The sequence below is a fragment of the Psammomys obesus genome, unplaced genomic scaffold (assembly GCF_907164565.1).
Source record: "Psammomys obesus unplaced genomic scaffold, mPsaObe1.curated_primary_1811, whole genome shotgun sequence".
NCBI classification, from domain to species: Eukaryota; Metazoa; Chordata; class Mammalia; order Rodentia; family Muridae; genus Psammomys; species Psammomys obesus.
In genome coordinates, this window is record NW_026590699.1 from 8,034,046 (window position 1) to 8,061,994 (window position 27,949).

The 27,949-nt window shown below is 44.3% G+C and overlaps 1 protein-coding gene across 2 annotated transcripts in view; it reads right to left on the bottom strand.

Moving 5' to 3' along the window:
- The window catches only part of Myo16 (myosin XVI), a 449,864-nt gene that overhangs the window by 129,485 nt on the left and 292,430 nt on the right, over positions 1-27,949 (bottom strand). For both annotated transcript variants that reach the window (XM_055608467.1, XM_055608466.1), the window contains 3 exons: positions 26,802-26,954; positions 25,226-25,426; positions 3,521-3,596 (listed from right to left, as the gene is read on the bottom strand). In XM_055608467.1, the coding sequence (XP_055464442.1) occupies positions 3,521-3,596; positions 25,226-25,426; positions 26,802-26,954 (430 nt within the window). The remainder of the gene's footprint in view (positions 1-3,520; positions 3,597-25,225; positions 25,427-26,801; positions 26,955-27,949) is intronic.

Consider the following 27,949-nt stretch of genomic DNA (forward strand, 5'->3'; position numbering starts at 1 on the left):
CAACAGCAGCACGGGTTTCCACCTTTTCTGCACAAAAGAGTAAACCACACCCAGCACCTACTTGGTGTATATTTATTTGTTTGTTTATTTATTTATTTATTTATTTATTTATTTATTTATTTATTTATATATAGTCTGCACATGTGTGTGTGAAGATTTCTTCAGTGAAAATTCACTATGTTATGTGCAAGCAGGAAGACAGCAGTATCTGAGATGAGAGGTGTGACCATGGAAGAAAAAGCCAAGAGGTAACTCCGGAATTTTGGGTTAAAACTGCAGGTTTGGGGATAAATTTGTTACTTTTCGTACATACTATCCAGACAAAGGTCTTGCTGTTCCTCAGTGCCAGCTCTTTAGACAGAACAATTTTTCCTAAACAAATTGCTGGTTCAGTACTGGCAACAAAGAGGATGGTCACCGCAGAGGTTTGGGAAGGCCAGTTGTCAGCAAATGCTGAAAACCAATGAGCCCATCCAAAAGAGGTAGCTGCTGGCAGGGGGGATATGATGGCCACGTCTTACCCTATTAACAAAGGAACTAATTAACAAGAGGACAAGAGGGCTCTTAGAGCAGAACGCCAGTGCTGATGGGGAAATGTGGTCACAGCCCTCAGAGAAAGAACTTGCTAAACCAAGAATGAAGACTCCATGAAAAATCACTGGGTAGAATTTTCATGGGACAGAATGTTTTCATAGTCTCACAGTACTTTCTCAGAAATTATTAACCAGCAACAAAGGAAAGTTAACCAGGAGAACCGAATGGCGCCTTATTCCAGTGGAGATGTGAGCACCACAGACAATCGCCTTCTGGAACACAGTGCACTGAGCATCCCTCATCTCTGGGATTCCAGCTCCCGACAGGAGGAAACACCACCTTACTCTGAACTCTTGCTCAAATCCAGCATCTCTTCAGTTTTAAACGCTAATAAGAAGGGCACTGAGAAGTTGGAGCATTGCCTAAGAGTAGATGTGACTAAGAGGAAATGGCCCCGAATGGGCAGAAAACCAAGTAGAAAACACGCTGGCGGTAGAATGACAAAGGTGCCTGTGAGTTCTGTTCACTGTGGGAGCAGCACCAGTGAGTGATTTCCTGGTGCCCAGGAAGTGCACCAAGAAGAGTTTGGACATGGAGAGGAAAGTGTTTCAGAAAACACAAGAAATAGGGGTAAAGACATAAACAAAATCTTCCTCTGTGAAGACAGCATTTGGAAATGCTTATTTTTTTTAAAGCTTTTAAGTTCAAAGTTTTTTGACACCACCTCAAGATAATAATGTAAACAATAAGCATACAGTACCACCTATTTAAAGATATAATAATTAAACAATCATCATAAGGATCTAAAGTGTGTGTTTGTGTGTGTGTGTGTGAGAGAGAGCCAGGACCCATACATAAATGATAAAAATATTCTTCTTCTAGGGTGAAATACCTTAAATACATTTAAAACAGACACATATAAACATGGGCCGCAGCACGTGTCTTTTTCTCTGTCTTTTCTCTCAGTGACATGGCCAGACTGCACAGAGGCGGCACAGACAACGCCGTTTTCCTGACCTAGCCGGGAGCCTCCCGGGACATTGCACCAAGCTCCCTGACCCCTTGCCTTATTCAAAGGCAACCGTTACCTTCACCAAAATTAAGCCTCCACCTTCCTCCCTGGGTTCTCTACGGTGATGAAGGTTGCACTGGAGGCCATTGCTCGTCAGCCATATGTCCTTATAACTACGTCCCTGGCGTCATGACGTTCTGCAGACTCACACAACACTGTCACACCCAGGTTTCTTTCGGGTCATGGTGAAGCACGAGTACCTGCCGTCTGTAGGCCAAGTGTAGGCAGTGCACGTGCCTGCGGGATACTGCTGTGTGTCTCTGCGTGGTCTGTACTGAGTGTCCTGCTGTATCAGCAGAGTGAGGTAACTGTAACAAGACCCATAAGGCTCCCAAAGCCTGACACACCGTCTGTGCCCTCACAGAAAGCTTCCACCCCTCACATAGGGATCAGGAGCACACGAGAGCACACCTGGTCCTCCTGTTGGGAACAGCAACAGTCACCCACTTTTCTCCTAAACGAATTAACTTATTAACAAGCGCAAACAAAAGGAAGGCTTTAAGATGTAAGCACTCGGTATGGCAAGCAAGACTGAAACACCCCCACCCATCATTTCCTCATCCTATGCACATATGCATTCTACCACCGTGAAAACAAAACCAGAACCAATCCATCCATGACATGCTCTGGGTGTCAGACCTTCACACAGGGACCAAAGGAAGGTGCATGAATGGTACAAGTTGTAACGACTGCAGTGGGGAGGCCAGGACTTCCTAGGGCTGAGCAAGGCTGAGCATTTATTTATATATATTTTTATTTATTACAATTTATTAACTTTGTATCCCAGCTGTAGCTCCCTCCCTTCTCCCCTCCCAATCCCACCCTCCCTCTGTTTTCTCCTCCTATGTCCCTCCCCCAGTCCACTGATAGGGGAGGTCCTCCTCCCCTTCCCTCTGACCCTAGCCTATCAGGTCTCATCAGGAGTGGCTACATTGTCTTCCTCTGTGGCCTGGTAAGGCTGCTCCCCCCTCAGGGGGAGGTGATCAAAGATCAAAGAGCTACCGCTGAGCATTTCAAGGCTCTGATTTCATCCCCACTCCTGTTCCCAACAGCATCTCAGCCAAGAGAGCTCACAATGGCTGCGTGACTGAGAGGCTGGCTGAGAAAGCCCCTGTGTAAACAGTGCATCATGACTAGGAGGCTGTGGCGTGGACAGTGACGCAGGCGGCAGTGCTGACGCAGATGTGTGACCTCGAGTTCTAAGCCTCTGACACCTCAGGAAGCCTGAATCGTCATTCCAGGAAAGACAGATGGCTCTGCCTCAGCCGGAGTCCCACCTCTTCCTTTCAGAGGCTACCAGAGGCTCTCTTCAGAAAATGATTACTAGAGCAGACAGAATCACACATATCTGATTGTGGTATATACGTTGGAATATAGTGTTAAACTTGTACAGAATTATAGTTGATATATGCATATAAAATGTTAATACCCACTAAGCAGAAGCCAATATATACATATATACATATATATATATGCATGTCCTTATACGTATATGCACTGATAAGCTTTCCACTTAGTGGGCATTAATACTTCATAACTGAGAGTACATACAAATAAAATATCACCTAGTTGTGCTCTGGAGTCACCTTCGGTAACGGAATTCACCGTGCTGTGGCCTAAGGTCAGAAGCCACGTTTGCCTTCATTAGTGTCCACAGACAAGCTCTTCGATGGTGGCACACTGAGCAGGAACGGTGTCTGTACACCTGTCTGCTAAGCTTAGTCAACCCGGGTTTGACTGGACTGCAAATGAGGCTGCGGTCAGTGAGGTCAGTGAGCAGCGCGGCCACACACTCCTTATCACCCTGAGTGCCGGGCAGTAAGTGGTGTTCCAACTGCCCTTCAGGGGATAGTTCAGTTTTACAGGAAATTGTCCCAAGGCCGAGAGATGAGCGTGGGGAGAAAATCAACTTACTTTTCATTACAAATAGGAGGTTCTGTGAAAGAGAGTCTTTATTTCTTTCAACTGCTCCACCAATTTCATACGTTACCTGCAATGAGACAAAAATAACAAAATTATCTAAGGATAAAAGGCGACTTTTGAAAGCCCACATGATCTATTTGGGGTTTTAAAGGTCCCTGGATGAAGCACCTTCAGAGTTCACTGGTACAGGTGTTATCACACTACAGCGTGAGTTAGGTATCATGCCACAGCTATATTTCACCGGACAGACCCTAGTAACCACCAGCAGCTTCGTCAGCTCCGGAGAAGCCTTTCTCAGCATGGATGGTCGTGAACAGGTTCAACCCTTGTCAGAAACTGGACAGCGTACCACACCGCGAGACCCCACCATGGCAAGGATCACTGAGGCCGCAACAGTGTGGAGGAAAACTGGCCTGGACTAGAACCCCGGGGTTCCCTATTCTCGCTGTGTTTAGAAGGTCAGCCCAGTGACACCACGCAAGACCACCTCCTCTTCACAACCACCTCGGTCCACGTGGACTTTGATAAGCCCTTAATGTCCCCATGTTCCAGTGTCAAATCTTCAGAATGGCGGCAGGTGCGTCCCGTGTTGCTAAGACTGCCATGTAGTGCGTGGGAACTTCTCTGCACATCTAGCAAATGTTCCCCAGGAAGTCTCAGGCACTGACCCGCCACGTGATCCAACCCGCAGGACTTTGGCTGCCGCTTTCTCAACCCATTTTTAAAAACTTAATGGCAGCTGAGCTCACCTTCTGCTGGCACAACCTCCAAGGTCTCTGAGAAACAGGTACTGCTTTGAGCTTGCTTCCCAGAGGCCCTGAGGGCCCTTCCATAGACTCCTGATGTTCTTGTGAAGATTGTCTCCACATTGTCCCCTTCCAATACCCTCTTCCTGGCTTTGTATGGTCCTGCTCTAGACACTTGCCTGTATTCCAGCACTGGGTATTTAAGCCACAGCCCTCATCCCTAACAGCCTGTGGCATCTTCTCACTCTCTCTGAACTTGTCCCACCTCTCCTCAGATCCCCCCACTCTTCCAGAGCTCTGAGGCAGATGCTTCACTCATTTTCCTTCAGGTTCTAAACCTCAGGCTGAACACAGTAGCAGCTGGTGCTGGAACTCCACAGCCCTGACTGTGACAGTGGGGACAGGTAGCCCTCAAGTCCTGACATAAGGAGCGGGTCCTCTCACCCACCATCTCCTGCTGAGGGTTCAGATCAACCCTGTTTACAAAGAGTTTCCTGACACGCCTCTTAGTGGCGTCACTTGACAGTACACACCCAGGGATTGTCAGAAATACCTTTCCTGGTCTTCACGTTCACAGCAGCTTTTCTAATTCCTCTCATTCTCAGCAGCTGACAGCATTTCTTGCCTCCAGGAAAGAGCTAAGACTCTCACTTAAAAGGATCTCTGGGCTCTGATCTCCTTTCCAAATAGCTCTTCGCCCCATCTTTTGCACACTCTTAAGGTAGAGAGTGTGGTATGGCTAAGACGGGCTCCCTGCTTGGACTGTCCCTGCCATCTGACCATGGCTATCGCCCCCACAATTGCCTCTCCTGCCCCCAATTTTTTATACTTAGTAATTCACAGTGTTACTAGCAGTAAAACATACTACCTATTTTTATAACTAAAATGATAAAAAGACCAAAAACTCATTTCTGACTCCCATAGTCTCATCTAAATTCATGCCAACTCCATTGTCTGACGGGAATCTCGTTTACACAGAGCCACTGGGATTGTGTGTGTAGGGATCTTTATAATATGGCTCTAGTCTATAATAGTCTATTTCCTGCATGAGAATCTAATGATTCCAACTCTCTCTCTCTCTCTCTCTCTCTCTCTCTCTCTCTCTCACACACACACACACACACAAGTGTGCTCACTGTACACACCAAGACAACTGATTTTCTGTAACCACATTGATTTTCTTGTTCCTGTCACTGGCTTATACCACGCTGGCCTCTTTAACCTCCATGAACAGATTGTGCCTAAGCAGTGTTTGCCTGTTTCCTGATCGGCTCACTCTCCAGAGAAACTAGCAATGCCTTGTCCACTGGGCACACTTGATGACTCTGCTGAAACCGGCAAAAGGCTCTGATATGTGCGGAATGAGAACACCTGCCACCGCATGGCCATCCTAAAGATTGTGCAGGCCGTGGGGTCTGGGACGTTTTCACGCTTGATGCCCTGGCTTACGGAAGCAGACTCAAGGCTGAAGGGCTCTACCAAACTGAAGTTCACAGTTTCCCCAATGGAGATTCTAACTGGATACATTTCCTAGAAAAATATACTTTACACATCCACACAGGCGCGCGCGCACACACACACACACACACACACTCACACATGCACATACATGCACACAGCATTCAGTGACAGCTTGGTGTTTATAGGAAGCAGAGAGTGCGTGGTTAGTGGAATTCATCTTATGGCAAGTGTTTCTGCACAAAACCCTGCATCTCAGGGTAGGTGGGCTCACTGACTTACACTGCACAGAATACACTTGTGAAGCCCGTTAAGTCCTCCTCCTCTGTGCAGTCCTCCTACTGTAGAACCTCGGCACCAACCAAGAAGCGGATGAGCCCAGTACTGACAAGCTTTGATTCGGCATTTCATTCTGGGTACTACAATAGCCGATACAGTAGTACAAGTGATACCACTGGATTCCCCAAACTCATATTCAAATGATTTTTCTAACCTCAAATCTGAAACCAAGTATCTATCTGGCATCCATGACTATTTCAGTGGGAAAATGATGTTAGAGACAGTTATTTGCACCTGAGGCTTCACAGCAACAGATTTTTTGGGGGAGGGAAGTTTCTATGTATTTTGCAAAGGCACATATGAAGACACACAAGACATATGTTAAAAAATATTCTTTAGAGCTAAAATACCAGACCCCAACTTTGATTTCTGAATGAAGACAATTAATTCCAACTAATGAGTTTGCTTCGGGCATGCAAAGTCAATCTAATGTGACATGTTCACTGCAGTCACGGACATACAACAGTGAGATTGCCTGAGCAGGGATGGAAATTTAAAAAGGACAGAAAAGAAAGAAAGAGAGGAAGAGAGGGAGGAAGGAAGGTATGCAAGGAGGGAGGGAAGGAGGGAGAGAGAGAGGGTCATGGGGTTAGCACAGGGATCAGCTGGTAAGAAGGGGGCTGGCTGGAGTTGGGAGGATTAAAAAGGGAAGCAGGTAACTGCGGTCACTGGTGCTCTCCCCATGTAAAAGATGATACTGTCAAAGATAAAATAAAGCCTACATACAAGGTGCCCACTCATGACAATTTTTGTGGCATGAATAGCATTTCTTTATGTCTTTTAAATATTACAACTCACTACTTTAATTTTAGGATACCCCAAGGCCATGATAGTTTGCAAGAAATAACACAGGTAACTTCTATGTGTCTCTAACCAGTTTCCTTCCATGGCAAAGTCCTATAATATAATCAAAACTGGGAGACCGACCAACGTGGTGAGACTGCAGTGTGTTTACATCAGCATGGGACCTGAATGTTCAGATTTCTTCTGACACACCCCTCCAGTGTCTCAGTCCCTTAGTATGCCTACTCTTGAATCCTTTGTTTGGTGGTGCCCTCTGCCCTGTGCCCTCTGCCACTGCCTGAATAAAATGATTTGAGCTGCCTGTGACGTGTATTCAGCTGGTTCTTCCCACTTCACTTCATAAACTCCATCATAGCTGCTTCAGTGCCTGAATCTTTCCATATAAGTTTTCTAGTCAGACGGACCATGTTTCTATAACTGTAAAAATATTTATTTTGATACAAGGTTTCTCTAATTAGTGTAGTACCTCCTTCTTCTGCCTCCTTAGCATTGGAATTATTTCAGGAATCTTGTCATACACACACACACACACACACACACACACACATACTGTAATTTTGGTAGGAAATAATGACCTTCAGTTGGGAGAACAGACTCCATTGATTATTCTTGTGCTGAGAACTCAATGTGCCATCTACCATCCATGAATATGGTATGCTTCTCCTGTCTGGACTCATGGCTACTTCTACCACCACTTTGTATTTTTCAGTGCGCTCTCTCTATATATGTTTTCTGACACTTACATTCATTTGAGCATTGTATTGTTTTTGAGTGATTATGAATGTCATCATGTTTAATTTCAACGTCCTTTGCCGACATAAAAACACAAGGAATCTTTATTTTTTTCTTATGTATTTTTAAAGTTTTTGAGAATTTCATGTGCAAGTCCTGTATTTGCATGGATCCCACCCATCCCTCCCCTCTTACAACTCTTCCCATGTCCCTCCCTACAGTTCCTTTCTCCCTCATAGTCTCTTCATTATATTATGTTGGATGTCCTGACTGAACTCCTTATTTCTGCTATAGTTTTCTTTCTTTTTAATGGATCCCTTGTGATTTTGATATTTATGTCCTGTACAAGCAGGGACGGGTGTTTTGTTTTTGTTTTTGTTTTTAACTTCCAATCTGTCAGGCTTTTGTTTCCTTTCTTGCCTCATTAGATTCACTAGAACCTCCAACGATTTTCTGCACAGAGTGATGACAGCCAGTATCGCTGCAGCCATCTTGGTCTTAAAACACCCAGTCTCTGCTCCTATGTATAGCATGAGCAATGGGTGCCTGTGGATGCTCTTTCTGGGATGAGCTGTCTTTCTCAGGGCTACATATGATATTAGCAATAGACTTTCTTAGGGCAGTGTAATTTCCCCCACAACTGTCAACTTAGAATGCTCCTTGTGGCTGTCTGAAATTTTATCGAATGCTTTTCTGCATCTACTGATACTGTGACATGACTTTTCTCCCCTACCTTATCCATACTCTGGACTCTCTCGAATGATTTTCAAATATTGAAAGTATTTGATTTTTAAAAAGCATTAATTGACCACAAAATAGTATATAATATATACTATTATACACAAAATAGTATATAATATATAATATATATAATATAATATATATTATTAAATAATAATATATAAAACATTATATATATAATATATATTTATATTACAAATTGCTGAGTTCAGTCTGCTCTCCAATTCTATTCTTGAGGGATTGTTTTTGGGTGTGCGTGCCCATGTATGCTTTCTAGCTTTTGTCTGGTTTGGGGATCAGGGTAATGCTAGCTTTGTAAAACAAATCAAAAAGCATTCTGTCGTCTATTTTCTGGATCAGACTGCATGAAGTTGGTACTAATTTTCTTTTAAACATTTGGTAGAATTCACCAGTTAAGCCATCTGGAAGAAGGATATTTCTTTTTTTGGAATTTTGAATTTCAAATCCCTTTCCTTGACTGGCCTGTTTGGACGATCTCCCTGACAGGGGTGAACTGAGGTAGCTGAGATTTCTGAGGACTCAGTCCATCTTAGCCTAACCGTCACATCACACAGCAGTTACTTGTGTTCGCCTTTGATCTTTGAATTGTTGGCAGGGCTGCAGAGATATTTTCTGTCTTTTTCCCGATATTGGTTACTTATGTTTGTTTTTTTGTTTGTTTGTTTTTGGTCAATCTTACTAAAACATTTTATTTTCATCTATGCATTCAAAGTACCAGTCACCTTTTAAATAAGAAATATTAATTTGATTTTGTGATTCTTTGATTCTGTGTGGAAGTGTGCGTCTGCGGCATCGCTTGGATGCTCTGGACCTGGAGTTATAGAGAGCTGGGAGCCACCTTATGTGAGTGCTGGGAACTGAACTCAAGTCCTTTAGAAGAACAGCAAGTAGTCTTAACTGCTCAGCCATCTCCCTGGCTGCCATTTGCTTACTTTGGATTGAATTTTATTGTGCAACTTTCATTTAAATTTTTTCATGCATTATAATTTGATCACGTTTTTCCCTTCTTCGAACTCCTCCCTGATTCTTCCCACCTCCCCTTTCACCTAATTTCATGATCTTGTCTCTTTCTCAAAAGCAAAACAAAACAAAAAATCAAAACAAATTTCTCTGTTCTTCAGACTGAAACCTGGATTTCAGAAATTCTCTATTTTCTAACATATGAGCATTTGAAGTTATCAAAGACTTTTTTTCCTGTGTGGAGAGTTGATATGCTATGTTTTTATTTTTAGCCAGCCATATACACATACATCCACATTTTTCATGTACAAATTCTCATGTGTGTATTTGTGGGTGTGTATACATAAGTACATATGTACACACACACAAATTCTCTCCAGACTCTGAGCTGTCACTTTTTCATGGTATGTCATTTAGGGGTGCTGTTTAGTGACAGGTTATCTAGGGGGATCTGTGAACTGGCATGATATCTAGGGGGAGACTGTTTATCCTCCAAGTATCTGAGGGTTTTCCTTTTATCCTTTTCTAGTTCGTTTCCAGCTGATTTCCATCACGGTGGGTGAACGTCCTTTCTCTCCCTACTCCCATTCTTTAGGATTGGTTGAGTTGGGTTGGGGTCCGTCTAGCGCATGCTCTTCCTGGGCTCTCAGGAAATGTCCCGAGGGTCCTGTGACACACTGGCTGCTGGTGCTTACCTCTGCAGGATCACTGTCCCTGAGAAGGACGAGCTGAGCCTTCCACTTAGCCTTTTGTCTCCTGTCCCCCTCTGACACCTCTGAGCAGGAGGCAGGCACGTCCTCTCAGCCACCATGGGAGCATCAGCCTAGATTCCCCTCCACCACCTCTTCAATGTGAAACTTCTGTTGCTGCTGCTGGATGCCCTTCTCCTGACTCCCAGTCAGTTGCTACCTCAAGCTGCCTACCCAAGGGAAGATTCATGCTGTCCCTACATCTCATCTGTTGAAAATCATTTACAACTTTACAATACCATTGTGTCTGAAGAACAAACCTCCCTAAAGCATCAGCTAGTATGGCTCACCAAGAATGATGCCACTGGCCAGAGCGGCCATCAGCCCAAGGCAACACATTCCCGAGGAGAAGACACAAAGGGAAGCTGCAGTGGACAAGGGGACCAGGAGGACTATGTGGCCTCCAGGACCAGGGATCCTGTGGGGCCAGGCCACTGGGATGCACACAGTGGAAAAGCCCACTGAAGTGGACAGGCTTCTAGGCAGGTAAAAATCTATCATAGAAACCACCCATAGCTTAGTGACTGGGCTTCTAGGCAGGTAAAAAATCTATCATAGAAACCACCCATAGCTTAGTGACTGGTTGCCAGGGGAACAGAAAACCATCTGTTCTCATCATGGTGGTGCCCACCTGGGGCAGCAGAGGGCAGCTTTCAAGCACAGGGCTTTCCTGGGCTATTAAGGCAGCTGTTATGCCCAGGGCTCTGTTCCTCTGGTTTATTATTAGGGAGATAAAAGGAGAGAGGTGGGAAAAGCAAAAGAGGAAAGCTATTTAATTCACTCATTTCCCTCACTGTCCTCCTGTAATGGGGTCCTTGGGCCTTCCTTATTTCTCCCTCCGAAAGCCTGAAAGACAAGCTTCATGCTGTGGGTAGCAGCACCCCTCATGAACATAATAGAGAAATTTATATGTACACATCCCAGAACAAAAATCTTTAAGGAAATAGTCATGTGTTCAAAAATTCTCTTTGGAATGATTCTGCTCAATAAAATTACTCAAAAGAAAATTTAGCATTCTGCCTCCAATTCAGCAGAGAGCGATAATCACTAAACCCTACTTTATGGTGCCAGGTGGAGTGGGGAGGGGGCCATACCCAGGGAGCCATGGCAGCACGCTGCTTTGTTGGACACACTATAATACTCCCATACCACAATAAATACAATTAAAAGATAAATTATGCGAGGTCTACGCTAAAACAAGGCAATATGAGAGTCTTACCATAACTGTGAATCACAGCTCATCAAGTCGACCAGTTTCCTGGCTCCTCAATGAAAATAAAAGTGAGGAAACCCTGTGGCAAATGCACTTTCTTCCTCAGCAATGGCTGTCATGCCTGAGCTTGGTTCATCACCAAGGAGACAGGAATGTAAGGGAAGACAGAGCCTCAGCCATAGCATCATCCTCTCACACAGGTAGAGTTCTCTGAACTAAAGTTAGGAGCAGCTGGCTGCCTTGCTTTGGTGAGGAAATTTGGACAGGGGTCAGCCAGTACCAGTAGCCTCCTCCACCTGCAACGGACCAATGGGGGAGTGGTGCAAAGATGAAGGAAAGGCCAACCTAAGTGCCAACTGTATGGCTGGTACAGTTAGTATTTCTGAAAACAGGGCTTCCCGATTTCCCATCAGCCAACGTCTTCATTTATATTTTTTACTCTTGTGAAGGTAAATCTTCCAGATCTCGCTCAAAGTCAGTGCTTCTAGGAGACAGGCCAGAAAAACACGCTTGTCACTTCTTCCTGCTTAATTCTGATGCACGGTAAAGTCAGAGAGACAGGGTGGGAGAAACTGAAACCAGGCAGTGTGTGATAAAGGCCCAGGGAGCACTTGCAAGGGAGGATCCATTCTAGTTCCCATGGTCAACCCACAGTCACTCCTGGGGTTGAACACTAGTCAACAGAAGTCAGTCACTCCCTATGCCTCAGTTTCTCCTCTGTCCAATCGTTATTCACAGCAAAATCTAATGATTTTATTATCACAGACCACCAATAAATGCAGTGTTTGCAAAGACAGAGAGGAGGTCTTCTGTGGATGTGGTAAGTGGGTGTGAGCGTTGCCCTGAGATTTTCAGTTTGTCTTCAGTGGGGCTTATAGCAAAAGGTTATTAAAATATAACCACCAACTTTGGCTACATAAACAGTTCCAGACCAACCTTGGTTACATACTGAGTTCTAGAGCAGCCTGAGGGACTACAATGTGAGACTCTGTCTCAAAAAACCAAAATGCACCTGGACTGAGGTTATCCAAATTAAAATAAGATGTTTCAAGCCACATGAAACAGTTGCGTGCTCTCATAAAGTTCACCTTTATAAATTGGGAAATATTGAGTGGCTAAAATTAGCACTGTCACCAGTTACTTCTTCTAGAGATGGCCAGTCTTTAATTCACGTATCTTGATCTAGCATCAGTTTTACTATTTGGCCTTTTCAAGACCTGAGCCTCTGAAATGTGCCCCTTGCTTTCCTCGGGCCTCATCTTCCTCCTCTCAGGTGTGCTTGCCTCCAGTCAGCCACTGGTCTACTCTGGACAGCTGACCTCCAAGGGATGCCTTGGTGGACTTGCAGCAGTGCTACACGATGCCAGAACCTGGAATAGGATGGGAAGAATAAGGAACGCAGCAGCCTTGGTCAGCATTTCTCTGCAGCCAAGCAGAATCTGCTGCCGAACCCCCTGGTCACAGCAGCCTCCAGCAGCTTCCCCAAATGCCTGAGGCACTGGTGCCCTTTCTTCCCTTATCTCTTTGCTTTTGGGTGGTGTGTGCTCCCTGTTCTGGTAAAGCTCTTAGCCACCTCAGGTTACTGACATTTCTTGTTCAATCAAACCCTCAAAATCATGCTGTTCTCTCTGAAATTTTATTATATTTTCTCTCAAGACTGGACTGGGCCCTAATTTGACAGTTCCCAAGACTTAAAGGCTTTGCTAGTCTTGGTACTGGCAGTTCAACTCTTTGTACCAGCTGTGTAACTCAAAGAAAAACAAAGCCAGGACAATCAAATGATTGAGGAAAGATTATGGGCCTCTGGAAGGTAAAACTGAAATCAGGAAGGCTGAGGGATGTGGCACAGAAAGGGATGGTAGACTCATTCCCAGCTACATGGTGAGAGATCCTGGTCATTCCTTTAGCTTAACTATGGGGGCAAAAGGATTTCAACAAGAGGATGAAGGAAGCAGCAGCCAGTGGCCACAAGCTGTAGATGAAGCATTTAACTCTGCCACGTACATCCTTGGCTCCAGCCCCACTCAGGGCTAGGAGGGATGGGCACCTCTGGGCACTGTCACCACCACACTGGGTGCATAGGAGAGTCCTGGGTTTCATGTACAGATTCTCTACTCAGACCTCAGACCAATCGTTATTCACAGCAAAATCTAATGATTTTATTATCACAGACCACCATTTCCCTTCCTTCCCTATCACATTTTCCTTCCCTGTCATTCTCACATCACTGGGAACATACCCATTACAGACACGCACACCAAACACTAGGTTAAATTTTGATCATTTGTCTACTGCCTTCATTCTCAGCTTTGTAAGCCGGCATGTTAAGGTCGAGCCAAACTGACAATTACATTACTGTGCAATTAAAATGTTCCTGCACCGGAGAGTGACATTTCCATGTAGCTGAAGGGCTGAAAGGCAAAAGTTCCTCCATGAACACCCTGCAGGGACAGCTCAGGCGTGTAAGAGCATGTCACGTTAGCATTTGGGTGGCTGGCATGCATTGCTACCACAGTCCATAGTATATTTTTTTCACGTGCATATGCACAAATCTGTCTGTCTGTCTGTCTGTATTTAATGTGTGTGTGTGCGTGTGTGCTCATTACTCTCAACTTATTGATCTAATTTTGTGCCCACTGTGTTGCAGAGTAGTCACTGCTTTAATAACACGAAAGAAAAGATGACACAAATATGGAAAAAGCTCGATTACATTCACACTGGATACATGCAGATCAAACTACAGTTAGAAGGACTCAGAAATACAGAAAGTCACAAATACTCATCAAGAAGCAGAGACAGACCCTTTGCTCCCTGTTCTTGGGAATGTAAATTAGGCCAGGCAGTATGGAAATCAAGATGGAGAGTCCCCTCAAAAGTTGAAAATAGAACCACCCTAGAGCATGCACTGCTGTGTGTCTATTGAATAAAAGGATTAAAAGCATTCCACCAAAAAGAGCCTGTACTCCCATGTTACTGCAGCACATTTTACAATAGCTATTGCCTAGAGCCAACCTTGGCTATCAGAGAGCTAACAATACAGAAATGCAAGTTTATCTTGGCTGTCTGAAGGTTACTGTGCAGGAGCCCCACTGTGACCACAGAAGACAATCCATGGGAAAGAGAGCGTGCCAGGGACATCAAGACAAAAAGATGAGCAAGACTAGCACAAGCATTTCTGCACTTCAGGCATCAGAGCAGCTCAGCTTTCATGGACGTTTGCTGTTTGATTATGACAAATCAAACCTGGTCTGTGAGTAAAAACTAAAGCAAAGCACCTGGAGCCTCCCGCATTCTTAGGCAGTTAAAGGGAAGGCCTACACTCTCTAACTGCACATTAAAAGGCAGTACAAGCACAAAATCGCAATTAAATCTCAGTGGTGTACACCACAGAGAATAAGAACAGTAAAGACCCTGGACCGTCCTACCTGTGGAATGGAAAGCAGAGGTTACTCAGCGGGGACAGCCTTAGAGACACATTAGCCAACCGAATGCTTGTGAGCATAGGGAAGGCATCTGCAAGAGCCAACAGCTTCAGTCTGCTCCTACTGAACCACATTTAATGTTGACATGGATGTTAACAGAGAAGCAGAGCAGGCAGATGCATCAGAGGTAGCTGATCCACCTCCCAGGAAAAACAGTCCTTTATTCCTTTCAGGACAATACGGTTGGTCCCCAAGGTGGGCATTCTCATGCAAATCTGAAAGCTCAGTGCCACAAATGGCTTACCTCTTTGGGGGCTTCTTGGGTTGCTGGCCAATAGGGTCCTGCAGACGACCAACATGTCAGAGGTTGATGCCATTATTCTGAGTTACCCACTGGAGCTTGACAGTAAGACCCCACTGCTGAAGACACCGTACACATGCTTGAGTTACAGAACACAGAGCAACCAGGCTGCTATTCACCTTGAACCTTCATCTCTGCTGGTTTGCTTTCATAGTGCTGAAAGGTGTTATGTATGCTCCAAGGGGAGAAAGGAATTCCGCAGCCTCACTCAGCCATGAATTCCGTAAACTACAATAAGGAAGGCCCGTTATTACCCAGCAAGATATGCCCACTGGTGTAATAGTGGCACAAAAGTTAGAGGAGTAAATAACTATTTTCTGATTACGTGCAAGGACTATTCCACAAGATGGAACCTATACCTGGCATTGTTAATTAGGACAAGAACCTGAAATTAGATAGGTCATGGGCTCTACCACTATAATTTTGGTAAATGGAAATAACATTACCATGACAAATGGTGACATACTATACCTATAAATACCTACAGATGAACATCTTTTTGTTTAAGATGGCAATTAACACAGAGACTCACAACTGGCAAATATGCAAAAATAAGAGACTTGACAATGTGCAGCCCTAAAGGGACATCTGTATCACACCCTCCTCCTCAGGACTCAGGCATCTTCTGTGAAGAGGGAGCAGGATGATTACAAGAGCCAGAGGTGGTGACTGACTTCACGCAAACAGTGTCTTCAGGTTATAGCAGGGCAGCTGCACATATGAACTCACAGCAGTTGTGATAGCATGCACAAGACCTTTGCTTGCTCAATCCAGATGAAATCCAAGCATGAAGAAGGGGATGTGAGCATGAAGCCCCACCCCCAACTGAGCAGCTGTTGGCATTTGACAGATGCTGAGGGAGCAAGAACCAGCTTTATTATTATTTTTTTTAATGCTATGGCCTTTGATGATATATTGACCACACTCCAGGGCTGGTCCCACAGCTAAGAATAACAGGACAGGAGCCTAAAGGGCCTCTGAAAGACTCTGCTGATCAAGCAAAGGCTGAGACTCAGAGCCAAACTTTGGGCAGAGTGCAAGGAATTTTATGAAAGAATGGGGATATAGAAAGACGTGGAGGGGTCAGGGGCTCTGGAACTCCACAAGGAGAGCAACAGAAACAAAAAACAAACAAACAAAAAACCACTCCCCCCAAAAAACCAACAACAAAAAAACAGAAATAACAAACAAACAAAAAACTAGGACCTGGGGGCCCTGAAGAAACTGATACCCCAACCAAGGACAATGTATGGAGAGGACCTAAAACCCTGGCTCAGATGTAGCCCATAGACTAAGAGGAACAAGGGCTGTCTCTGACATGAACTCAGTGGCTGAGCGGCTCTCTGATCACCTCCCCCTGAGGGTGGAGCAGCCTTACTAGACCACAGAGGAGGACAATGAGACCAGTCCTGATGAGACTTGATAGGCTAGGGCCAGATGGAAAGGGAGGAGGACCTCCCTCATCAGTGGACTGGGGGAGGGGCATGGGAGGAGAAGATGGAGGAAGTGGGATTGGGAAGAGATGAGAGAGGGGGACCCAGCTGGGATACAAATTGAATAAATTGTAATAAATGATAATATTTAAAAAAGAGTAAAAAAAAAATAAAAAAAGAATAGTCAGGTAACACAAACAGGACCCTATTGTGGGTGAGAGAGATAGAGATCATAAAGTTGAGTAAGTAGGAGTGAATTTGATCAAAACACACTGTGTGAAATTCTCAAAAATTATGAAAAATTGAAGTATTGTAGATTTTGAATTTTGATGTTATAGTTGCTCAACCAGTAAATTCAATGAGCAATTTCAAAATCTGAAACGTATATAAAATTGGAAATGCTTTGATCCCAAGCATTCTGCATGAGGGATATTCAGCTTGCTCTTAGGGTTCTTACTTTGCTAAAAGTTAAAAGTTGTATAAATATGGAAATTTTTCAAATTGATTTTGTTTTCAGGATGAGCTGAGAGAAAGTGAGTATTTGGAAGGTGGCAGGGAGGCCTGTGAGGGTCTGAAGCTCCCGAGAGAGGCAGCTGGATTGCATGTCTTGGTAGTCATCTTCCCAGGACACTGACTTGTGAGTGCCCACCAGCTTGGTACTGACAAGAGCATCGACATTTACGGAACAGAAGTAAACACATCCTTCATGTTTCCATCCCCTCCTGCACCCTGCTATTTACAAGATGCAAAATATCCTCGGAGAAACGGTTAGGATTTTAACAGATGATAAAAATGCAGAACTTTACAGACACACTTGTGAATTCAATATATCACATCAGAATATATGTGAAGATTGGCTTAGCACAATAAATAAATGATCATTTTCAGGAAATGCAAATGTGCCTGATTATTTTTCATGAGCGACTACAGCTCTGTACTCAGTCTCTTGCCAGGACCGCAATCCCTTTGTGGTCTGGGGAGTTTGCTCTGTTTGTCACAAACATGATACTCAGCACACTCAGGTTTGCACGGGCTCAGTTTTCAAATACTTGGTACCCAGCTGATGGTGCAATTTGGAGAGGAGTGGGGTGTTGGTTGGAGGAAAAGGGAAGCCTGCATAAAGGCAGAGCTTGGGTACATTAGCTGCTCCTGAATGTTCTCGCACTTTCCCAAGCATGAGCAACTACACCCTCAGTTAATGAACACAAACCATCCCCTCCTCCCTGAATTTACTTCCTGTCAGCTATTTGACCACAGCGTTGAGGACAGTAACAAAATGACAGGCTTTACTGTATTTCTAAGAAGTGATTTCTCCCAGTAGTTTTTAGTATTTCCTTTTGGTTCTGATTAACGATAGGCACTGGGAATACAGGAAAAATCATTATCTCAGCACTGAGAGAGCTGGATGTTACATTTGACACAGCTGAAATTAATGAGTATAGTTCATTTGTTCCTTTTAAGGAAAAAAGTATTGATAAGAAAATGCCAATATTTTTGGAGATTCAAACAGTCTTATTCACAACTTTCTATCTGGTCATAAAAGTAAGAGAACATGCTAAACTAAGAAAGAGAGTCCAGGAGTCCCTGTACTTGCCCTTCCCGGCAGCGAGAGGTGGGAAAGAGAGGGAGGGAGAGAGGGAGGAAGGGAGGGAAGAAGAGAGATAGAGAGAGAGAGAGAGGGAGGGGGAGAGAGAGGGAGAGAGACAGTGCTCCCAGGACAACCTTCAAAGGAAAAACTGATGTAGGAAGAGACAGCAGGGCCCTGCTGAGGCTGATTTTTATTTTTAAAAACATCTGACCAAGAGGGGAACAAATGCAGAGTGTAAATTAAGCTCCTTCCACATGGGTCAAAATGTTTTCATCAAATAACCTTTAATAGCATCAGTTTTGCTGAGACCAGACAGAGCTGATTGTTGTGTCTGGGGATTCTGCCTGCAGAAGAAGGGGGGAGGGAAAAAGACAGTAGCCACCCATTGATTTGTCTGTCTGCTTTGCCATTTGATTTACAGGTCCACTCCCAGAGTTTTCCCGGGTACATTGTGTCTCCCACAAATCTTCAGAGACAAAGGCCAGGGCACAAGCTATAAATGCCATTCCAGACACAGGTGCACCTGAAAAGCCAAACAGGGGCTGAGAGCCCCCTCCCCCGCCATGCACACTATCCGTGCCCATACGTCCAGAGCTCAGAGGCTGATTTTCACCAGTCTGCCACCCAGAGCACACTAGAGTTATCAGTGGGTAAAGATTTTCCTCTGCAGGAAGACCCGGTGGTAGCATCATTCTGAACAAGGCGTAATTTTCTAATCCAGCTTATTCAGTGCGGGAACATGTCTTTTGTGAGGTGGGGGGAAAAAAAGCATTCAGGTATTTTATAGATAGACCCTGTATCTGTAACAGCTTCTTATCCTCACTCTGTGTCCACCAGCAACGTGTTAGGAAAAATTTCCGGCAACAGCCTGTGGAAATCACAGTAACAAACAGCACTGCATCCGGGCTCTGTGTCTCAGATGACAGCTCCTGCTGTGTGGATGTGGGTGGCGGGGGTTGGGGAAGAGTCCTGACACACGCTTTCAAAACCGTAAGTGCGCTGCAGCAAGGGACTATAAACTTTTATCTCATCGTAAAATTACAATGCAGAGTACACACACAGATTGCAAGGTTTTAATTTTCTTAAGGGAAATAATATTGAAATGGTATCGTTGAACGTACAGTAAAACCAAACACCTGTGGGTTCACTCCCAATATTCGTCATAAACCCAAACACTGAAGAAGCTAATAGTTTTACAGAGTTCTTTTTAATCAAGGTAAAGCTACTCGCCCCAACAGGACCTGTCTAGTCAATGAAAGAGAGAATGTCACATTAGCATAAGTTAAAGCATTCATCTGTATATTTTCTTTTTCAGTGCAAGTTTTATGGCTTCTATAGATGGAGAAATCACTGAATTGCCTCCACTTATCTTTCAAGGAAGCCTATAAAATGTGGTGGGAAAGCAGTAAGACATCATAATACAACCAGAGTGGTTACAGCTGTCCTAATGCCCATCAGCCTGTGCTAGGAGAAAGGCATGTGCTCAGAGGTTACTAAACCCTGCTCTGCATAACATGTGCGCATTTATAAGGCGCAAGAATTTGCAAGTTCTGGCAAACTAAACAAAGATGCTTTCCACTTAACTAAAGCAAGTCCATTGGTCCACAAATTCTCATCCGGACAAAAATGTTAAACTGATTGAATGATCCCTTAATTTAGTTGTGATATCTCTGATGGTCTGTGCAAATTTTTGATTAACCTTGTGGCCTGTATAGATTGCAGGCCTTCAACTATTGTGGAAGGGATATGATGGGCATATTTGAGGGAGTGTGTAAAACAATCACTCCTGTGCTTACTGCCAGCCTACTTCTTAACCCCCAGAAGAAACTGTGAGATTCATGATTATACTTTTCTCAATTACTAATTTCATGGGTGTACAGCGGGGAGTCCTTGTCTTCAGAGTCACACAGCTCTGGAATAGAAATCAGACTCAGCTTGGTTAGAGGGATGCCTCTCCACTCTCCTCCACGTGTATGGAGGCTAGAAAGCCTTGAGCATTGACCCAGTAGGTGGAGGGGGGATGAAGCCACTCATTTCCCATGAAGCCATGTGAAATGAGACAGAGGCTGCTAGCACCCTCCCCTGCCCCGCCGAAACTCGTATGTTTGATGGCCCCTCCCAAACACATGTCCACCAGAATTATACACCCTTATTTGGAATGTTTTTTTTTTAATGTGTAATTTGTTAGATTCATATTATATTAGCGTGGCCCCAAGATCCTGATGGGAAGAGGAAATGAGGCAAGACACACAGAATGGCAGAGTTGGGAGGAGGGCATTCTCAAGTCAGGGGCTGGTTACCTCCTGTCCACAGAGAGACCAGCAGAAACATGCAGGTGCTAGAGTTTGAACTTCCTTCTTTCATTGCTGGGGAGATACATTCCTGTGGGGGTGAAGCCACCCAGGTTCCAGTTTGTAGCAACAACTCTAACAACTTCAGCCATAGCTGCAAGAGCCTGATGAATCACCGACCTTTGCCAAAGGCCTGCTTAGAGAAAACCCAGCCTGGAGCTGTTTATACACAGGATGTATTGTTACTGGTGGCAGTTGAAATATTGTAGATTAGGTCAGGGACCTGACGTTCAGAGAGATGGCCCAGGTCGACGACAGAGGACGTGCAACTTCGAGGTGACTCGGGAGACAAAGATTGAGGAGTGCAGGGGTTAGCTCAAGATCAAGTTACGTGTTAACGACGTCCACTTTTCTTGTATGGAAACTCGTATGAGACAATAGATATTTGTATTTTCTTCTCCAGGCCTCCTGTAAGCAGGAGGTCTGTACTCTTGTGATTCTGGCCGGAGAAGGTGGCCGGAGCTCTGGGGCCTCCAAGTATCATCCTGCCTTCCTCCTCTAGGTCACTCAGGTCTTCTGGCTTGTACTGTATCATGCTAATCATAGCCTTGGGGGTCACATGAGTCCCCAACGCTCTCTGCACATTACCACTGGGGTCAGATTACCCAATCTCAGGTGATCTCTTTACACTGTAGCCCCCAACACATGTACTAAAACCTCTGTTCTGAGCAAGGCTGTACTCACAGCTTTCATGCTTGAGGATCTGGTCATTCCCCATGGGAGTGTGGAGTGTGTACTTCACAACTGAATTTTTATTTAAATTTCATTAATTTAATCTTTACTTTTAACCCCATATCGCTTTACAACTTCATAATCCACTCACTTTTCTCACATAAAAATTTAGGAGCTTTAAAGAACCATTTCCGACTAGAGTTAGTTTAGAATTACCTTAATGGAAATTCAACTCTCCTAAGAGCTGATATTGTCAAGCTGTAATTCTTCTTCTCTTCAAGATCCTTAATTCTAACCACCAATGAACTTAGACACACTGTGGATTAAATGCTTGTCTGTCACTTAAATCACCAGCCTAAGAGCAAACCCTAAAACATGTAACTTCATATATGATTTAAAATTGGCTAAAACAAATAATCAAACAAAAAGAAGCCAAACCCCTAAACCCCCTAAAGCCTTCTTTAATTCAAACGTATGCTCCTTAATGAGATCCTGTTAATATTTCATGCACAGCCTCTTCCTATTTACTTTAAAATATTTCTGTAATGGAGATCGGAAGCTGCACCACACTCCTAGGGGTAATGAAACATTCAGATGTGTTTAGGAAGGGTCTTCAGATGTAATTCACATAATGGTGCTTAAACATTCCTAACAGGACCTCTGAGCCTCCACCTCAAGCAAGCTTCCTGAGCAGGATGGAGGCTTGTCTTTAGAGTTCCTAAGTTGAGTAAGTTCATCCAGGACCCGATGGTCCAGAGAGGGACAGGGGGACAATGCCAGGATCACTCTCTGCAGTAAGCTATTCTTCCTATAGGATGTAGCATATTCTTATTTAAAAAAGCAAGTAATCCCACTAGGCAGGAACACAGAGTGATGAAAGATGTTTTACACCACACATCTGGTCAAGAAAATGCTACCCAGAACACACGGGTTCACTGAGCTCTCCTTTTGGGAGCCATCTCTGGGGTCAAAGGTCACACATCAGAGACAATACACGCTGTTTTTAAGTGGGTGAACTTTTTCTGTATCTCTCAATTAACAAAATGTAGAATGTCCCTGGTTTCAGATGTAACAGTTCAGCATGTAAGTGCACGTGGCTACGTCTGACAATTCTAAAGGCATATGGGCTCACATATTGCTGTACGTCACAGAGAATCTACACTGTAGCATGTGGGTAAGTCCTTGGGGAGGCCTTGGGCTTCAACTCATTACTGTATCTCACTGAAATGAAAGATTTCCTAAAGCCACAAACTCGACTCCAATTACGGAAAACTCTTAAAAAGCAAACAACAAACAAACAAACAAACAAAAACAAAGATGCTTTTCAAGGAAAATGCATGATTCCACAGGAGCTTTCGCTTTGTATCAACTAATCATTGAGCTGTCCCTGTGTTCTTCAATTTCTCTAAGAACTCGGTGAGCAATCCCCTAGTAATATAAACTGTCAGTTGTTTTCCCCTTAAAGTTTCAAAAACAAAATTAAGATTGAAATGCTATTAGGTGCTCAGAAAAATAATTACAACTGAACTCACAGTAATCAAGCTCTGATTCCAAACCATATTGTTGATTTTTAACCCAGCCAGCACTTCTCCTGGTCATGCTTTGTCTATAAGGCACAACGCAGAAGACTCTTAAATAAGGTCATTCAAATGCATGAGCTCCTGGGGAGCGCCTAAGAAAATGATTTCCTGCATGAGAAGAAGTCATGATACCTGACTGTAGCTTTATACATTTTCCCACATTCAGAAAATGTATAACGCGAAGGAGGCAGAGTTTTAAAACGTCTGAAGACAACAATAAACATTTTTCTAATTGTAAGGGCTTTGAAAAGGTCAAGGAGAATTAGAAGTTAGTAACTGTTTAGAGATTAAGATGCAGAATAGTTCACCATGACCCACAAGCCTCTCCAAGCATCTAAGGACATCAGTCAGCCCAGCTTCTCTCAGGGGCATCTTCTACGTAACTTTCACCCTATCAGGCGGGCTTCCTATTATCCTTTCAGGGCTCTTAAGAGTCCTCTCTTGCCCATAGTTGTTTTTCTCCATGTTGTTCTTAGGTTGGATCATTTGTCAGGATGCATATTTGCAAATGTGAGCTTGTTTCATCTCACCATCTAATTAGGGATTGCATTAAGCCCCACACCACCAGCATTTCCACTGCTCCCCTCTTTGGGGAGCATGTGGAACTCATGTATTGGGTTGACATACTGTGGTCCCCCCTTTATTAGCCACATGAGGATGTGGGGTCCTACTGCGCTTCTACCTATAGCCTGGAACATCCCTTCTCTCCCTGCCCGCCTGCCCCTTCTCAAGAATGCCATCTCCTGATCTGCTGCTTCTGGCTAATCGTTAGAAAGCCTGCTCTGCCTTTCCCCCAATATGTCCAATACCATCTCCTCATTATTACTGTTTCATCTTCTCTCCTCTGCAAACATGCCGGGAGTCCAGAGGATGGACCCGTCCGTGAGCACACACAGATGTCCACGGATGAGCAGAAACCAACATTAGATGCTTCACCTGTCACTCCTTCCCCATGCAGTGAAACTTGCGCCCTTTCCCAAATACGTGGGTGGCTATTGGGGCACCTGCCCACTCGCCCTTAATGCTTTCTCTAATTGCCTATTTTGTAGGCTGCTTTGCATCAGGGAGTTCACTGTTCTCTGGTATCCATCTGTCTCACACGGTTTGCCCGGCTTAGAAGGCAGAGCGATGGAGTCTACACCTCTGTGCTTTCTGACACGTCATCAGGTACGCCCACCATGCACAAGCCTCTCTTTGCTGAGGCAGTAGCGAACCCTGAGTCTAGTCCCTGCTCCTCGGATACTGGGTGTGAGGGTCTGCTTGCTGCCATTCTGCAGGTGCAGTGTTAACCGCACATGAGCCGGCAGCAGGTGGTTTCCCGGCACACTTTAGGAGCACCTCTGAAATTGCAACATACTCTCTCAAAGTTTGTTTCCTAAGCTGTTTCCTGCCTAGACGATGACAGTGGCTTCTGTCTTGTGCAACTGAGTCCTGTGTGGAACAGTGACATGAACTTCCAGAGTTCAAGTCTTCACTTAATTGTCCTCTCCTTCACAGTGAGATCCTCTGGAGAACATCTCTACACTTTTATAAGCCAAATAATTGCATTGCTATATAGCATTAGTCTGATAGCTCCAGTGTGTTAATTTTTGTATTTTTGCCTTCCGTCATCTGACTGTCAGGTGTGTGCAGATTCCTGGTTTATCTCACATCCTCTTTTGGTGGACAGTGAAGTCTCAGTGAACCAGGGAGGGGCTGAGCTGGGATACACCAATGAGTCTCTCACTGTCACTATGGAGTAGTTCAAAATGCACACGAGTGTGTGCATGCATATTCATGTGTGTGTGTGTGTGTGTGTGTGTGTGTGTGTGTGTGTGTGGTTATAATTCTAAAACTGGAAAACATCAGTAATAAACAAGGGTTGGGTAGAGAAAAATAGAGATTATTTAATTAAGAAATGTATTGTTAAGTAGCCTGGATAGATGCTTCAAGTCCGCCTGGGAAGGGTTTACGGGAGTAAGAGGGGCTCAAGAGACCTGAGAGAACTAGAATGCAGGGCCTAAAGAGAAGATAGCTGAGAGAGATAGGGCAGGACAGCCCTGGGAGAAGATGCACTGACGTGCAGCATTCTAACAGGAGATGACAAAGGAGTAGGGGACACCCCACAGGCTTATACCCCCACAGGTAGGGCTTATACTCTGAAGGAATGCTGGGAAAGCATGGAGGGCTTGCTTTCTTAGGTTTTAAGGAAAAGACGTCAATGCTAAAGCCACATTCAGGCCAAGTGCACTCACAGACCCAAAGTTCATATAAGAAAAATATCCCCAACGTGTGGAGCAGAGCTATTTGTGCTAAGCCTGGGGCTCCTCATACTGACACAAGTAGACACACACCGTGAGACAGTCACCCTGCTCAGCACATAGTGTTCAGGGACGTCGACTCGCCTCAGACCTAAGGCAAAGAGCTCTCAAAGGTGAGCCGAGTGCTGCTGGGGTGGCTTTTGAGTGTCTAATGGCATACTCTGGATGCTCTGAGGCTCCCTCCCCTCTGGCGCAGCAGTCTGCCGGGGCACATCCTTTCACTCACCCTTCCTGCGTAGTGCATGACGGTGAAGGCTGGGCCTGGACCTTTGAAAGCAACGTTCCCATTGCCGTCCTTCATAGGGGAATACACTGCGTTTGTGTTTGACGACTCCAGGAGATTCTGCAGCTTTCTGGGAAGGTTTGGCTCCACTGACCAAATCACGTGACTCTCTTCATCCAACAGGGAGAAGAATCCGGATGGTTTCTGAAAGTCAGCAAAAGTCAGGAGGGGGAGTGTCCTTAATGCATGTTCTCCGATTTTATTATATTCACACAGTTACTTAGAATGTGTCTTGACTTTTTGTTTGTGTGATTGCTTTTTTGAGACAGGTTTTCTCTGTGTAGCCTTGGCTGTCCTGGACTTCTTTTTGTAGACCAGGCTGGCCTTGAACTCACAGAAATCTGCCTGCCTCTGCCTCCCTGAGTGCTGGGATTACAGGCGTGTGCCACAGTGCCTGGCTGGAGTGTGCTGACTTTTAACACGTCTGTCTATGATTGCCCATGGCTGTACTCCACCACTTGGGAACTCTCAGCTAGGACTCTTACCCTGATAATTTGGTAGCAGGAATCAGAGTAGGGCAGTCTTAGGAAAACACACATGGTAAGCAATAAAGAAATCTACTTTTGTAGAGACAGATGATCGTAAGAATTCCATGTTGCTAGATGGTGCTTGTTTGAAACACTACTCAAGCATTTAAATGCATGGGTGACAGCATCCGATGATAGCACATAAAAGTTGCTGTAGGCATGCTTAGCAAAACATTTTACCATAGGTGTTTATTATCTATTATCTCCCCTTCTCTCTCTCTCTCTCTCTCTCTCTCTCTCTCTCTCACACACACACACACACACACACACACACACACACACACACACAGAGGCCAGCATTCAGGTCCAGGTCCAAGGGTGACTTGTAGGAGTTGGCTATCTTCTTTCACCAAATACATCAAGACCATACCTAGGTCATCAGCTTTAGTGACAAGTGCCTTTCCCACTGAGTCATCTTCCTGCCTTACATAACATATCTTTACTTATATAGCAAAGATACTGAGTCAAAAGCATTGAGATGTATACAGAACTAATAAGTATGAATGTAGACACATGCTGATACCCTCAAGCTTAACTTTAACCAAAGGTTAGCTTAACCCAAAGTTATATATACATATATTTTTTCCTGCCAACTTTTCAAAATTTATATTTTAGAACCTTTAAAGACCAATACAAAATATATAATATATTTCATGTTATTATTGGCCCAAATATTAGCTTATAAAACTCATTTTGTATATTGGCCTCTTGTAACTGACCGAAAGAGACTTTCAGGTTTGAAAACGGCAAATATCCTTATATCATCAAGTTTGAGATTTCTTGTCCTTTCAAGGAAGTGGTGAGTGTTCCAATGTTCCTTCAGGCATGGGTAATCTTGCTCCTCAAAAGACTATTAGGGAATTATAAAAGCATTGCAGAATCTCATCTATAAGGATACCTCACAAACAAGACCTTCAGAATGAAAATGTTCTCTCTCCAGTGCACCTGAATGCACACATCCTGTTAAGTATCTAATTATGTTATGTAAGTACCTGGAAGAAGAAATCCAAAACTGCAGCCTGGTTACCAGGAGAATAGGCAGTTTCCATGGCAACTCCCTCTTGTATACACTCTGTTTGCTCTTGCAGGAAAAGCACTTCTTGGATATGGTGATGCATCTTTTCATTGGTCAGGTTGACACAGAGCTGTTCAGGGAAGAAGACAACAGCAGATAACGTGGTCTGCCGTGCGGAGCCATGTGCTCACGGCGAAGTGTCCCTCCAGTGACTTATAGACTAAACAGCCCATTAGGATGACTCATGAGCCTTACCCTAGAAGGCAACCTCACTTAGTCACTTCCGAGGTCGCATTGTCCTAATGTTGAACATGAGGTGGGCATGTTAAATACAACAAATATAGTCACAGTACAAACATATGAACATCGAGTCTTGAGAATTTAAGAAAGGAAAGCTCTTGGTTTCACTGATTCTTTGAATTGTCCACAAGGAGAGCAACAGAACCAAAAAAATCTGGGCCCAGGGTTCTTTTCTGAGACTGATACTCCAACAAAGGACCATTCATGGAGATAACCTAGAACCCCTGCACAGATGTAACCGGTGACAGGTCAGTCTCCACCTAGTAATAGGAACAGGGACTGTCTCTGACATGAACTCAGTGACACACTCTTTGATCACTTCCCCCTGAGGAGGAGCAGCTTTACCAGTCCACAGAGGAAGACAATGCAGCCAATCCTGATGAGACCTGATAGGCTAGGGTCAGAAGGAAGGGGAGGAGGACGTCCCCTATCAGTGGACTGAGGGAGGGGCATGGGAAGAGAAGAGGGAGGCCAGATGGGATTGGGAGGGGATGAGGGAGCTACAGCTGGGATACAAAATGAATAAATTTAAAAAATTATAAAAAAGAAGGTATTAAAATGAATTGCTATTATTAATAATTTTAAAAAATTTTTAAAATAAAATGTTTTTTAAAAAAAGAAAGAAAGAAAGGAAAGCTGCTTCTGAAAGGAAGATGTTTCGGGTTTTCACAGACACTGGGAGAGAGAAGGATTTCCTAGAAATTAGAATTCCCCTAGAAATTAAATCCAGAATAAGGACTTTACTACACAAATAGTGATTTTTATTAGAATACACCCTCCAATTGCCCTCTCTTTCCTTTCTAAAAGACAGCCCCAAGCAAACAG